At 40.3% G+C, this 13695-nt stretch overlaps 1 protein-coding gene across 1 annotated transcript; it reads right to left on the minus strand.

Moving 5' to 3' along the window:
• Positions 1–373: 373 nt before the first annotated feature.
• LOC138887698 (uncharacterized) lies at positions 374–1573 on the minus strand. Its single transcript, XM_070169476.1, has 2 exons — positions 1331–1573; positions 374–676 (listed from the first exon to the last, which is right to left on the minus strand). Exons 1-2 carry the CDS (start codon positions 1571–1573, stop codon positions 374–376), a joined length of 546 nt encoding a protein of 181 aa, XP_070025577.1.
• Positions 1574–13695: the final 12122 nt, after the last annotated feature.

The following is a 13695-nucleotide window of genomic DNA, read 5'->3' on the forward strand; positions in this document are numbered from 1 at the left end:
AAGGGAATACTTCGACCACTCGAAATGGACCAGACCATCGTGACTTGAGCTTACCCGGGAATAGCCTTAGTCTTGAGTTATAGAGCAATACCTTGTCCCCGGGGTTGAAATGTCGCTCAACAATGTTCTGGTCGTGCAACCTCTTCATTATTTCCTTGTACAACCTTGTGCTCTCAAAAGCCAGATATCGGAACTCGTCAAGCTCATGCAATTCAGTGATTCTCGTTGTGCCCGTAGCCTCAATGTCCAAGTTCAGCTGTTTCAGTGCCTACCAAGCTTTATTTTCAAGCTCCACTGATAAGTGGTAGGCCTTCCCGAACACCAACTTGTATGGTGACATACCAATTGGTGTTTTAAACGCAGTTCTATAAGCTCAGAGTGCATCATCTAGCTTTTTTGCCCAATCAGTTCTTGTGGCATTTACAGTCTTGGTCAATACACTCTTTATCTCTCTATTAGACACTTCTACATGTCCACTGGTCTGAAGGTGATAAGGTGTTGCCACCTTGTGGTGCACATCATACTTCGCTAGCAACCTCTCGAAGGCTCGATTATAGAAGTGGGTGTCTCCGTCACTGATAATAGCTCTCGGGGTCCCAAAACGGGTGAATATGTTCTTCTTCAAAAACCCCACCACCACTCTTGCATCATTAGTGGGCAATGCTACAGCTTCTACCTATTTGGACACGTAACTACAGCAACAAGTATGTACTTATTGCCAAAAGAGCTGATGAAGGGTCCCATGAAGTCAATACCCCAGACATCAAACACTTCCACCTCTTAAATCGGGTTCCTGGGCATCTCATGGCGACGAGAAATGTTCTCGGTATGCTGACATTCATTGCAGCCCTTCACCCATTGATGTGCATCTTTAAACAATGTTGGCCAAAAAAAAACTAGCCTCTAGCACTTTCGCGGTTGTCCTGACTCCTCCAAAATGCCCTCCATACGCTGATGCATGACATGCCTGCAAAATAGAAGATTGTTCTATCTCGGGGACGCACCTTCGGATCATATTGTCAACACATATTCGAAACAGGTAAGGGTCATCCCAATAATACATGCGGCAGTCATGATAAAACTTCTTCTTTTGTACAGAGGAAAGGTCATAGGGAACTATACCGCTGGCCAAATAATTTACAAAGTCTCCATACCATGGCACTTCCTCAAGACTTGTAGTGACCAGTTGCTCGTTTGGAAAGGTTTCCAGAATATCCTCAACCTCAACTGAGTTTTCAGCTCCCTCAAGTCATGATAGATGGTCAGCGACTTTGTTTTCTGTGCCCTTACGGTCACGAATTTCAAGGTCGAACTCTTGCAGTAATAGCACCCAACGAATCAGGCACGGTTTAGACTCCTTATTCTCAATCAAGTACCTGAAAGCTGCATGATCAGTGTATACAATTACCTTAGAGCCAATCAGGTATGATCTGAATTTGTCGAAAGCAAACACCACAACCAACATCTCCTTTTCAGTCACAGTGTAGTTCAGTTGGGCTCCACTTAGCGTTCTACTGACATAGTAGATTGGATGCATTAGCTTGTCTTTCCTCTGTCCTAGCACTGCCCCCATTGCATAGTCACTGGCGTCACATATGAGCTCAAATGGCTGCTCTCAGTCGGGGGCAACAATGATGGGTGTTGTGACTAGCCACTTTTTCAACTCCTCGAATGCTACCCTGCAATCATTAGAACATAAGAAAGGGTGATCTTTTTCTAACAACTTACAGAGAGGGTTGGCAATTTTTGAGAAGTCTCTTATGAATCTCCAGTAGAAACAGGCATGCCCGAGGAAGCTCCTAATTTCCTTGACCGAAGTTGGAGGTGGCAGCTTTGTTATCACGTCCACTTTAGCACGATCCACCTCGATTCCTTTACTTGACACCCGGTGTCCCAAGACTATGCCCTCTTGTACCATGAAATGACACTTCTCCCAATTAAGAACCAGGTTAGTCTCAATACACTATTTCAGCACACGAGTTAGGTTTATAAGGCACTCATCGAATGAGTTTCCCACCACTGAAAAATCATCCATGAATACCTCCATTATGTCTTCTACCATATCAGTGAATATGACCATCATGCACCTTTGGAATATGGCGGGTGCATTGCATAGGCCAAAGGGCATCCTCTGAAAAGTATAAATGTCATATGGGCAGGTGAAGGAGGTCTTCTCTCTGTCCTCTAGTGCAATGGAGATTTGATTGTACCCTGAGTACCCATCCATGAAACAGAAGTGAGACCTCCCTACCAATATGTCTAGCATCTGATCAATGAAGGGAAGTGGTAAGTGGTCTTTTCGGGTGGCCAGATTTAACTTTTGTAGTCCATGCAAATTCTCTAGCCCATGACGGTTCTTGTAGAGATCAGCTCATTGTTATCATTTTTGACCACCGTCATGCCACCCTTCTTAGGCACACATTGCACCGGGCTAACCCAACTAATGTCAGAGATTGGGAAAATGATTCCCGCATCCAACCATTTTATCACTTCTTTCTTCACCACTTCCTTCATGTTGGGGTTCAGCCTTCTTTGGTGTTCCCTGGAAGATTTGTGTCCCTCTTCCAGCAGAATTTTATGCATACAATAGGGTAGGCTAACCCAACTTTGCAGTCTAGAATCACAAAATCTGCAGGGAACACAAATTTCCCTACCTGAATCAACACATCATCCAGGATACTAGAGGGTCTTTTCACGGTCCTGTCAGCTAGCTGCAACAACATCAAAGTGGGTCTAGCTCTTCCAATCCCCAACCTCTTGTAGATCGTCAGGGGCATAAGATTTATGTTAGCCCCCAAATCACAAAGTGATTTGGCGAAAGAAAAGTTACCAATAGTGCAGGGAATTGTGAAACTCCCTGGGTCAGACAGTTTCTCAGCAATCGGTCTAGTTACCACCGCACTACAAGTCTGAGTGAGAGTCACCGTGGCCAAGTCTTGAAAATCGAACTTTCGGGACATCAAGTCCTTCATCATTTTTGCATAACCAGGCACCTCCTTCAACGCATTTATCAATGGAATATTTACCTGGATTTGTTTCAGCATCTCCAAGAATTTCTTGTATTGTTCCTCTTTTTGGTACTTGGCCAACCTCTGTGGGAATGGTGCGGGGGGGGGGGTCTCTTCTTCCCAATGATTTGGGTATTTTCTTTGCCAGCCTCAATCTGTGTGTTATATTCTTCCTGGGCAAGCTGTACTGTCACTTCGGTCGGTTTTGTTGACTCATCCAATTCAATGGGCACTGGTACAAGTGTCGTAGCCTGTCTGCTTTCTCGAGCCCTCTCTTGCTGAAAGTCTAAGTCTCTACCATTACGTAGACTTACTGCCATCAGCTACTTCGGGCCTTGATCTTTTGGATTTATTTAAGTGTCTGCAGGTAATGTCTCATGAGGACGATTATTTAAAGACATTAAAATCTGACCCATCTGCACTTCAATGTTCTTGATAGCTAAATCATGTGCATCTACTCTTTCACTGATTTTTGCATTTGACCCAATAACCTGCTGCATCATGCCTCGAGTCTAGCAAACCCATCTTCCTGCCATCCACCATGTTGTTGCTGAGGAGGATGATACCTCTGCTGTTGATTTTGATTATTATATCCCTGTGGACTTTGATAAGGTGCCATATTATTGGGAGGTCTCATACCTCCCATGTTTCCATTGTTGAATTGTGGCTGGACCAGCCTGTACAGCTGATTTTGTTGGCCCCAATTTTGACCACCCTATCTCTGGCCTCTATAATTAGACACATAATTTATGTCCTCAGGGTAGTGATGATGATCACTTTCTGCATTCCACTGGTTACCAATTGGCTGACTAATGCAAGATGTGCATAAGCCCCATTGGTGGTATCTACAATGTGTACTTGCTGCTTCTGCCCTGACTCTTCCACATTTTTAGTGAGTATACTCATCTGTGTCATTAACGTGGCCATGTTTTCAGCAAGAGTGTTGGATGGATCCAAGGGCACTGAGTGAACTACTGGAGTGATAGGTGCATTCCTAGTCGTCCACCCCGAATTTTGTGCCATCTTGTCTAGCAGACTCTGGCCTTCTCTCCATGTTTTGCTCAAGAATGCTCCACCAGCTAAAGCATCAATATTACCCTTCACGCTATCTGACAATCTCATGTAAAACCACTGCCCCAATATCAGATCTGGAATACCGTGGTGCGACATATAACCAGCATCCCTTTGAATCGTTCTCATGTTTCATGCGGTGTCTCCATTGATCTCTGTTTGAAACTCAAAATTTCATCAATTTGTTAAGCAGTCTTGTTGGGTGGGTGGAACTTGTTCATGAATTGCTTGACTAACTCCTCCCAAATTGTTATGGAATTAATGGGGAGTGAGTTTAGCCAGGTCTGGGCAACTCTTGTCACTGAGATGGAAACAATAAAAGCTTGATTGCTTCCTGAGTTACGTTGGGCTGCCTTTGAGTTTTGCAGATTGACAGGAAATTCTTCAAGTGTTGTTGATGATCTTCGACTTGTGACCCCGAAAATACTCCCTTGTTTTGCAAAAAGTGCAACATGTTGTTCATTATTTGAAACGATTCAGCTGGTATCTGTGGGACTAAAATCGTTGTGGCCAAGCTCTCCGTTGTGGGTTGTGCCCAGTCATATAGCGCAGCCTCTGGCACAAGAGGTACCACTAGCGCTACCGGTGCAGTTGGGTCTACTATATGATCCCCCATGCCTGGTTCGAATTGTTCAGTTGTTTGTTGTTGTTTGTTTTTCTGATTGGCCCGATTCAAAGCATTGAAAACTTTCTCGGGATATGATAATGCTTCAAATACTTCACCAGTTCTCGATGAGTTTCTAGGCATGCACCTATACAACCAAGTCAACAAACGTTAAAATTTCAATGTATAAACTGGGTATAGAGAAAACTGACTACATTAAGAATTTTTGTATTTCTTTCAATTGTAATTGATAACACCGTTAATTCCACGGTAACGGCGCCAAAATTTGATCACGCCCAACTATGCCTTATAAAAAAGACACGCGAACGTTGCAAATATAATCTGAGTATTTCGCCCAAAGTCGAACCCACAAGGAATTAACCTATCAATTACTCTCGTTAGACTTATGAAATTCTACGTAATCAACTTCCCAAACATTGTGAATAACAATTGAGGATGTTTCTACTAACTAAGACTGACTGTAAATAAGCAAATAAAGACTACCTATGATTAAGTTGTAAACAATTAAGAGAATGATCTAAGATTATGATTTCTCATATTGATGGAATCCCTTCCGGTTATCTTTCACATAGATTCACCTAATCGTCTCTATAAATCATGAGCACTCTTATTACCGTAAATCTCTCCCGAGTAATCACGACAATTTGCTAGACGCACTCTCCCGAGTTATGCTAGTTGGCTTTGTTTATTACAGCTCACTTTAGATTGCACCCAAGGTTTCGTTATCCCTAATCCCGCCTTTAAACCCTCGGTTATTGATCCCTCATATACTTTGGGAGTGATGTTGTTCAACAATTACCTAAATATGCACTCTCTCCCGAGTTATGCACACTAAATATGCACAGCTAATTGAGGATCCTATCAATTAACTACAACAAGAACATAGTTGAACAAATAGAGATTAAGCTGGCAAACTATATTAACATAACAAGAATTTCATCCTTCAATAGATCCATCAAAACCCTAGACTAAGGAATTAGCTACTCATAACAAAACAAGATAAAACTACTAAATTTTTCATAATGTGTAATTGCAATAATAAAGAGAAGATAGAAAAACTCTAATGTTTGGCTGCTCTTCTCACATTTGTTCTTGCCTCCAAAGTAGTCTAAAAACAAGCTTCATCCTTTCTTGGGCGAGCTTCTTGAGTTTATAAGGGTTTGGAATAAGTTTTCCCCGAGTTACACTTTGGTCCCAAAAGTTCTGGGCAATTGCACAGATTACCACGGCCGCGACAGAATGCGGCGCGACCGCGGTGAGAGACAAACATTCTGCCTCACGTCTTTGGCCTGCCGCAGTCCAACCGCGGTCCACCGCATTCGCGGTGGATTCCAATCCAGTCCACTTTTGCTTCGTTTCGCTCGGGTGCTTCTTTATTGGACGTTTTTTTCACATTATTGACTCCAAAATACTTTATAGTTCTTCCTAACTTGAATTATTCCCTGCGAAGCAAAAGAACACCAATTAGAGTATTTTGTTATCATTTAGTATTCAAAACAACAATAAAGCATGGTACATTTAGGATGTAAATATCGTCTATATAGCCTAATATCAGTTATATTTATAGTGGGGAATGACAATACATAAGATGTTCTTTTTTCCTTGTTCATGCATTTTGTGATCAATCATTTTGATGTGTAGAGTTTTGCTCTTTATATAAATGTAGCATGTCCAATTAAGATTTTCCCTGCAGAAGAGTACAAAAGAGCTTCAATTAACTACTGCCCCTTAAATCATGGAGTAGGGTCACAATTACTCTCCTCTTGTAACTTCTACCGTAAAGAAGATTTAAAATATTGATATGACTAGCAATCTACCCCATTCCCCTTCCATAAAATCAAATAGAATTGTGTGGTCCTTCTAGTTCCCCACTTCCAATTTTCCTCTCAATTTGATGTATAACTTACTTTCAAGGGCTGCTGCATTTAAGTTCTCTTACTTAGTTTCCTCTTCTTTCTCTAACCAGGCCCCCATCATTTTGTCCAATTATCCTTATATCCTTACATCTTTGTCGGTGCCACAGTAGAAATGAGGGAAATACTGAAAAAAAATCAGAAAACTTAGTGAAATAACGACAAGTCTGCGAAGGTGTGTCCCAAAAGAGGATTAGGACACAAGTTGGATACGCATGCAATGAAATTTCGGCAGCGTCAAATAGCAAAGGACACACTGCACATGCCACTGGCCAAATCAAAATGTAACAGTTACCATGAACGCAATACGCTCCACCAAAAGGAAAGGTGGGTGTTGGAGTACGGGATTTTGGGGGGGGGGGGGGGGCGGTTTGTAAAAGCATTGAAAGGTATTGCAAATTTGCAATAATTCAAGACGTGATTGCAATAAAAGAAAATTTAACTTCACTCAATCAATAGACTCAACAAGATGGTATCCGAACCATAGATGCTTGAAAATTTCAATGAAGTGCAAGAACTATTCCTCTTAACCTATTGACAAACCATGTAAGCTCGTGGATTTTAAGTTGAACCAGCAACGATATTTTACAATTGCCTAATGAAACTACATCAAAAAGTAAAAATCAGGTAATCAGACAGCGCAATAACATTGTTGAACAGATCTTTAACAACAAAAAACTCAGTATAATTCTACAAGTGAGGTCTACGGAAGGTAGTGTATACGCAGACTTTACCTTTATTTTGAAAGTAGAGAGGCTGTTTTCGATAGACTCCGGCTCCTAGACAACATCTTTAATATATTCAAATACACCCTAACCTCCAGACACCCATTCCACATGAGAACTAAGAAATCTAGAGGAGCCATGGCCACCTATAGACATGACAAGAGAAGCAGTTCTTGTACATAACTATGCTAACATTGGTCCTCACGAACGGGGACAGAGCTAGCTCTTCGTTTCGAGTTCGGATTTCATTAGCTTTGATTCAAACCTTGAATTTGTCTTAAGAAATCTATTGAATATATACAAATTATCAATTTACAACATACTAACTTAGAAGGAATAGAATCCAAAACTCATAAGCTTTAAATTCTAGCTCCGCCACTGCTCATGAATGGGTGACAATGACAAGTTTCAGTTCTTTCTGTGGTGGAAAGGAAATCAATCCACTCATCCTAACTAAGATGCCACTGGATCAACTCCTCAAAGAATTCCTTACCAAGAAAAAGAGGGAGAGGAGCGAGAGACTTTCCCTGAAACCAAGCAATCCTGAAGTCAATGGAAGAAGTCGTTACCATTGAACTTTGACTTACGTCCCAAGAAGCCAAGGAAACTAACCACCCATTACCATCTATCTCACCACTCAGAAATTAATAGCACCAACTTTCAACACAATGCATGTTTTTGCTAACATAACTTTGCCGATAATTAAAAAGGCGGAATGGTCTAAATGGCACCTATACTTGTGTCACTTTGTCATGCCGGTCCTCCTACTTCACTTTTTTTCATTCAGACACTTTAACTTGTTCAAAATCTATATTTTAAACCCCTCTGACCATTAACCAAGCACATGTGGCAAAATAATGGTTGATCTGGACAAAGTGGGTGTAATTCACGCGGATAATGAGTGCGAATATGAACATTTTGAACCAGAAATAATTAAAATAAAAAGAAAAAATTATTAAAATAAGAATAAAAAATAAATAAGTAAAAAAAGGCAAAAGAGATATTCCTCGATGAACCTTAAACCGCCTTTCGGGGACCCATCTTCCTCTAAACTCCCTTTTCGTGCCCCCCCCCCACCATTCGACTACTCACCGTTCATACCCCATAATAGGAAAACAGATTTCTCTCATTTTCTCTATACATAGTTTGGTCGGCACACTAATTCCCTTTTCTTTATTTGCAGCCGAATTGGATCTTGATTTTGGAAGTATAAAGGCTTCTTCTTCTCCCCCAAAAAAAAGACAAAGAAAAACAACTCAATTAGTGATTTTTCTATTAGCTTTTGAGTCCACAGATGTAATTGTTTACAAGATGCCGAAATATAGAAGGATGAATTCCTTTACCTTCAAGCCGGCAAACGTACCTCCTTATGCTTGCAGCTCAAAGAATTCAGACCTCGAGTCCCAGAAATCTTTGCCACCAGTTGGGAATGATTTTCTTTTTCTTTTTCTTTAAGGAATAGTACATAATAAGTGTTTTTAGTAGACAAAATATAAAAAATGACGTGGAATATGATGTGTCATCCACGTCAAGCAAGTGAGATAAGATGAAGGTTGATAAACTGAGAAGCGTCAAAGCGTGAGTCTTGCTCACCTTTCCAGACTTATATTTATAAGATAAAGTTACAACAATATATGGAAAGGATAATTACAAGAATAATTCAAATAAAGTCCTAATACAACTAATTGACTAAAAGATAATGCTAACACCTTCCCTCAATCTGAACGGAAAGAATGAACGTGAAGATTGGTTGTTAGCTCACAAAAACGGGTGGAAGGCAATACTTTGGTGAATAAATCTGCAAGTTGCTTAGAGGTATGAACATGAGAGACCACCAGATCACCATGGCTAATCTTTTCACGAACAAAATAATAATCCAATGCAACATGTTTGGAACGAGAATGAAAAATTGGATTGTGAGCTCGATGAATGGCTCCAATATTGTCACATTTTGCGGAGACTGGAGAAGTAAGAAAAATGCCAAGATCACGAAGAATATATTGGAGCCAAGTAGCTTCAGCAGTTGCAATAGCAAAAGCTCGATATTCAGCTTCAGTACTTGAGCGTGCAACAGTAGGTTGCTTCTTAACCAAGAGATGAGGTTGGAGCCAAGAAAAATGCAGAATTCAGTTGTAGACCGCCTAGTGGCTGAACAACCAGCCCAATCCGAGTCAGAGAAAACAATAAGTGCCAAGGGAGAATTTTTATACAATTGTAAGCCCCAATCGATGGTGCCACTAAGATACCGGAAATCCATTTTACGGCCTGAAAATGCAATTGTCTTGGCTGGTGAAGGAATTGAGAAGCAAGGTTAATATCAAATTGAATATCTGGCCTAGTAAAGGGCAAGTATTGTAGACTTACAATCATTTGGCGATAGATAGAAGGATCTTCAAGCAAAGGAGAAGAGGTGGATTCCAATCAAGCTCACTATGAAGCGGAGTAAGCATTGGTTTATACTTTTCCAATTTAAAGCGATGTAGAATTGAAGTAATGTAACGACGCTGCAGTAAGAGAAGTCCCAAAGAGTTATGTTTTAACTCAATGCCAAGAAAGTAGTGAAGTTGTCCCAAGTCCTTCATTGAGAATTCTGTACTCATGGAAGAGATAAATTATGATATTAAGGACTTTGAAGAACCAAAAACAGTTATATCATTCACATAAATTAAAAGAATAATGCAATCACCCCAGAGTGAAAAATGAACATGCTTTGATCCGAAACATATTACTTAAAATCGAGATCAAGAAGAAAACGAGCAAGACAATGGAACCAAGCCCTCGGAGATTGTTTAAGACCATATAGAGCACGTTGCAATTTGCAGACATAATGGGGATAATCTGGATGCTCAAACCCCTTAGGTTGACGCATATAAACAGTCTCAGATAACTCACCATGAAGGAATGCATTTGACACATCGAGTTGGTGCATGAACCAATTTCGCTGAAGAGCCAAGGATAAGACCAAACGCATTGTACTAGGTTTTACTACAGGAGCAAAAGTTTCAAAATAATCCACTCCAGGCTGCTGCGAAAAATCTTAAGCCACTAGATGAGCTTTAAATCTTTCAACAGAGCCATTTGCACAAACTTTGATTCGAAACACCCATTTGTTGCCAACAATATTTGCATTAGGAGGAGGAGGCAGTCCAAGTTTTATTTTAAATGAGAGCATCGAATTCAGAACTCATTGCTTGCATCCAACGAGTGTATTTAGAAGCTTGAGCAAATGAGGACGGTTCAGATAAAATGGGACATGTAGAAGCCATCAAGGAAGGAAGAATGTGTGGCTTGAGGGACCCTGTTTTAGAGCGAGTAGTCATATGATGAGTTTGAGGTTGTACAGTTGTTAATTGTGTGCGAGATACTTAAAAAATGTCGGGTGAAGAAAGAGTTGGCGTATAATGTGCATGAGATGAAGAATCATGTACAATAGGAGGGAGAGAGGAGCAACTCGAAGTGGATACAATAAGTTGGTTAGTAGAAGTTACGCGATCTAAAGGTGATTGAGAATGGGAAGGAGAAGGAGTGCCTGGTGAAGAAGGAGAAGGAGTGCCTGGTGAAGAAGGAGAAAGGCTAGAAATATTCTCGTGATTCAAAGGAGTTTGAAGACTCCTATTGGAAATGTGATGCTGCAAATTAGGTGAAGTAGGATGACTGTTCCCATGTAAAATAGGACTCTACAAAGTTGGAGGAAGTAGAAGATTTTTCCTATTTGAAATAGGTTGTTGCGAAACGGGAGGGGGGAAATTCCACCAAGACGTGTGAGATGGACGGGATATTTAGAATTAGGTGAGGTACTTGGAGAAGGAGTAGGAAATAGAGTCTGAAACGGGAATGAGTCCTCAACAAAATGGACATGCCGAGAGATAATAATCCTATTTGAGCAAGGGTCCAAACATCTAAATCCTTTGTGTTTATCCGACGAACCAAGAAATAAGCAAGGTTTTGATCGAGGTTGAAACTAAGAACAATGATTAAATGCCACAAAGGGATAACATAGGCACCCAAATACATGAATTAAATTATAATCTGGCAAAGGACCATAGAGTAGTTCAAACGGAGATTTAAAACGCAGCACTAGAAGAGGAGTAACATTAATAAGGGAGACAACATATAAACAAGCATCAACCCAAAATTGAAAAGACATAGATGCTTGAAAGATAAGACACCGTAGGACATTCGCAATATATCGATGTTTTCGCTCGGCCCTACCAGTTTGAGCAGAAATGTGAGGACAAGAAAAACGATGGACTATGCCATTTTGTTTAAAGAATGAACTAAATTTTTTGTCAATGTATTCCCCACCTCCATCGGACTGGAAATAAGAAATAGAAGTGTGGAAAACATTTTTAACCATTGCATAAAATTCTTTGAATTTGTCAAAGGATTCAGATTTTTCGCGCATCAAGTAGACCCAAGAGAATTTAGTGTAATCATCGAGGAACAAAATATAATAACGATATCCTGAATTTGAGACAGTAGGAGCATGCCATACATCTGAATGAATTAAAACGAATGGAAAATTTGCATTACTACTTGATAAAGGAAAAGACATTCTAGTTTGTTTGCCTAAATGGCAAACATTACAAGAATTATTGTTGATGGAAGAAGTACTTCGAATTAAATTTCTAGAAACTAACTAACTAAGAGACTCTCAACCAGGATGTCCCAAACGTTGGTGCCAAAGGAAGAAGGCAAGACTTTAGCAAAGAGACCAAAGATGGAGGAGGCAGATGGAGCAACACGTAGAGGATAAAGAGACCCAGAATTGTTACAGTGGAGCAACGGTGTTCTGGTCTTCAAGTCCTTGACAAAAAAACCAGAGTTAGTAAATTCAATAAGACAATTATTATCAGCACACAAACGTTGAATAGAAAGCAGATTTTTAGCAAGGGATGGAACATATAAAACTTTCTTTAAGAGAAGAGGCTTAGAAGTTGTTGGAAGGATAGAGGAACCAGTAGATTTAATTGAGAGAAGAGTACCATCTCCAACCATGACTTGAGAAGGACCAGAATAAGGAGTGTGAGACGTAAGAGTAGAAGGATCTTTTGTCATGTGCACAAATGCCCCAGAGTCTGGGTACCAAACTGTTGGTTGAACTTCCTCCAAATTCATTGCAGCAAATGGTTTAGGAATATTGTTACCCACAAAGGAATGGTTGAACCTGTTTCTGCACTCCAACGCAGTGTGATTATAATGAAAACAAATTTGACATTGTTTAGTAGGAACAAAAGGTGGTCTACCCAAAATACCAGTAGCAGGGGAAGGAGGCCGAGATTGAGGTTGGAAACCAGACTATGAAGAGTTGTGGTATCCTCGACCCCTACCATATTGTCCCTTGTTATTTTTGCCACGACCTCGTCCATGGAAGTATCCTTTTGTAGGCTGATTTCCATTGAAGGGAGATGATGAATTAGAAGTGGTCTTCGCTTGAGTTGACGCAAGCAACGCAGTTTGAGCATTTGACTCTTCAGAATCAATTACATTAATATGAGCTTCTTCGGTGAGAAGTAGTGGTCGTAATGCAATAAAAGAAGGAGGTGAGCCAGTAGCATTTAATCCAGACACAAAGGTACGATAAGATGAAGGCAATCCTTGCAAAGTTTGAGTGACTAAATCATCATCAATCAGAGGTTACCAATTGCCCTGAGAGAGTAGGCAATAGAGTGAAGTTGCTAAAGATAATCTTCCATAGAAAGGGGACCTTTCTTGAAATTTTGGAATTTCGACTTAAGGTGAATGGATGAGGAAGAGACTTGATCCAAATATAGTGATGCGAGGGTGTCCCAAGCCTATTTAGATGTCTCACAAGTATAGTTCAAAAGTGTGTCAAGAACAATAGAAGAAAGTGTTGCATTAATCCAACTTAATGCAATAGTATCCAATTGAATCCAAAGCTTGTAATCAGCGCGGTCTAGTGATGGACATGGTATGGTTCCATCTACTAAGGAAAGAAGGTTGTGACTTTTAAGGACAGTGAGAAAAACTCTCTTCCAGGTGAGGTAATTGACATATGTCAATTCGATAGAAACAAAACCTTTGATATTGGAAACTGTTGGAGGGGGGATGGGGAGGCCAAGAGAAGATTGATTCATGGCGGTTTGAGCAGAAGAGGAAGAAGAATTTTCTAGAGCCATTGAAGGGGATCGTTTAGGGCTCTGATACCAAGATGAAGGTTGATAAACTGAGAAGCGTCAAAGCGTGAGTCTTGCTCACCTTTCCAGACTTATATTTATAAGATAAAGTTACAACAATATATGAAAAGGATAATTACAAGAATAATTCAAATAAAGTCCTAATACAACTAATTGACTAAAAGATAATGCTAACAAGATACACACACGGTCAGA

The sequence above is a fragment of the Nicotiana sylvestris genome, chromosome 3 (assembly GCF_000393655.2).
Source record: "Nicotiana sylvestris chromosome 3, ASM39365v2, whole genome shotgun sequence".
Classification (NCBI taxonomy): Eukaryota; Viridiplantae; Streptophyta; class Magnoliopsida; order Solanales; family Solanaceae; genus Nicotiana; species Nicotiana sylvestris.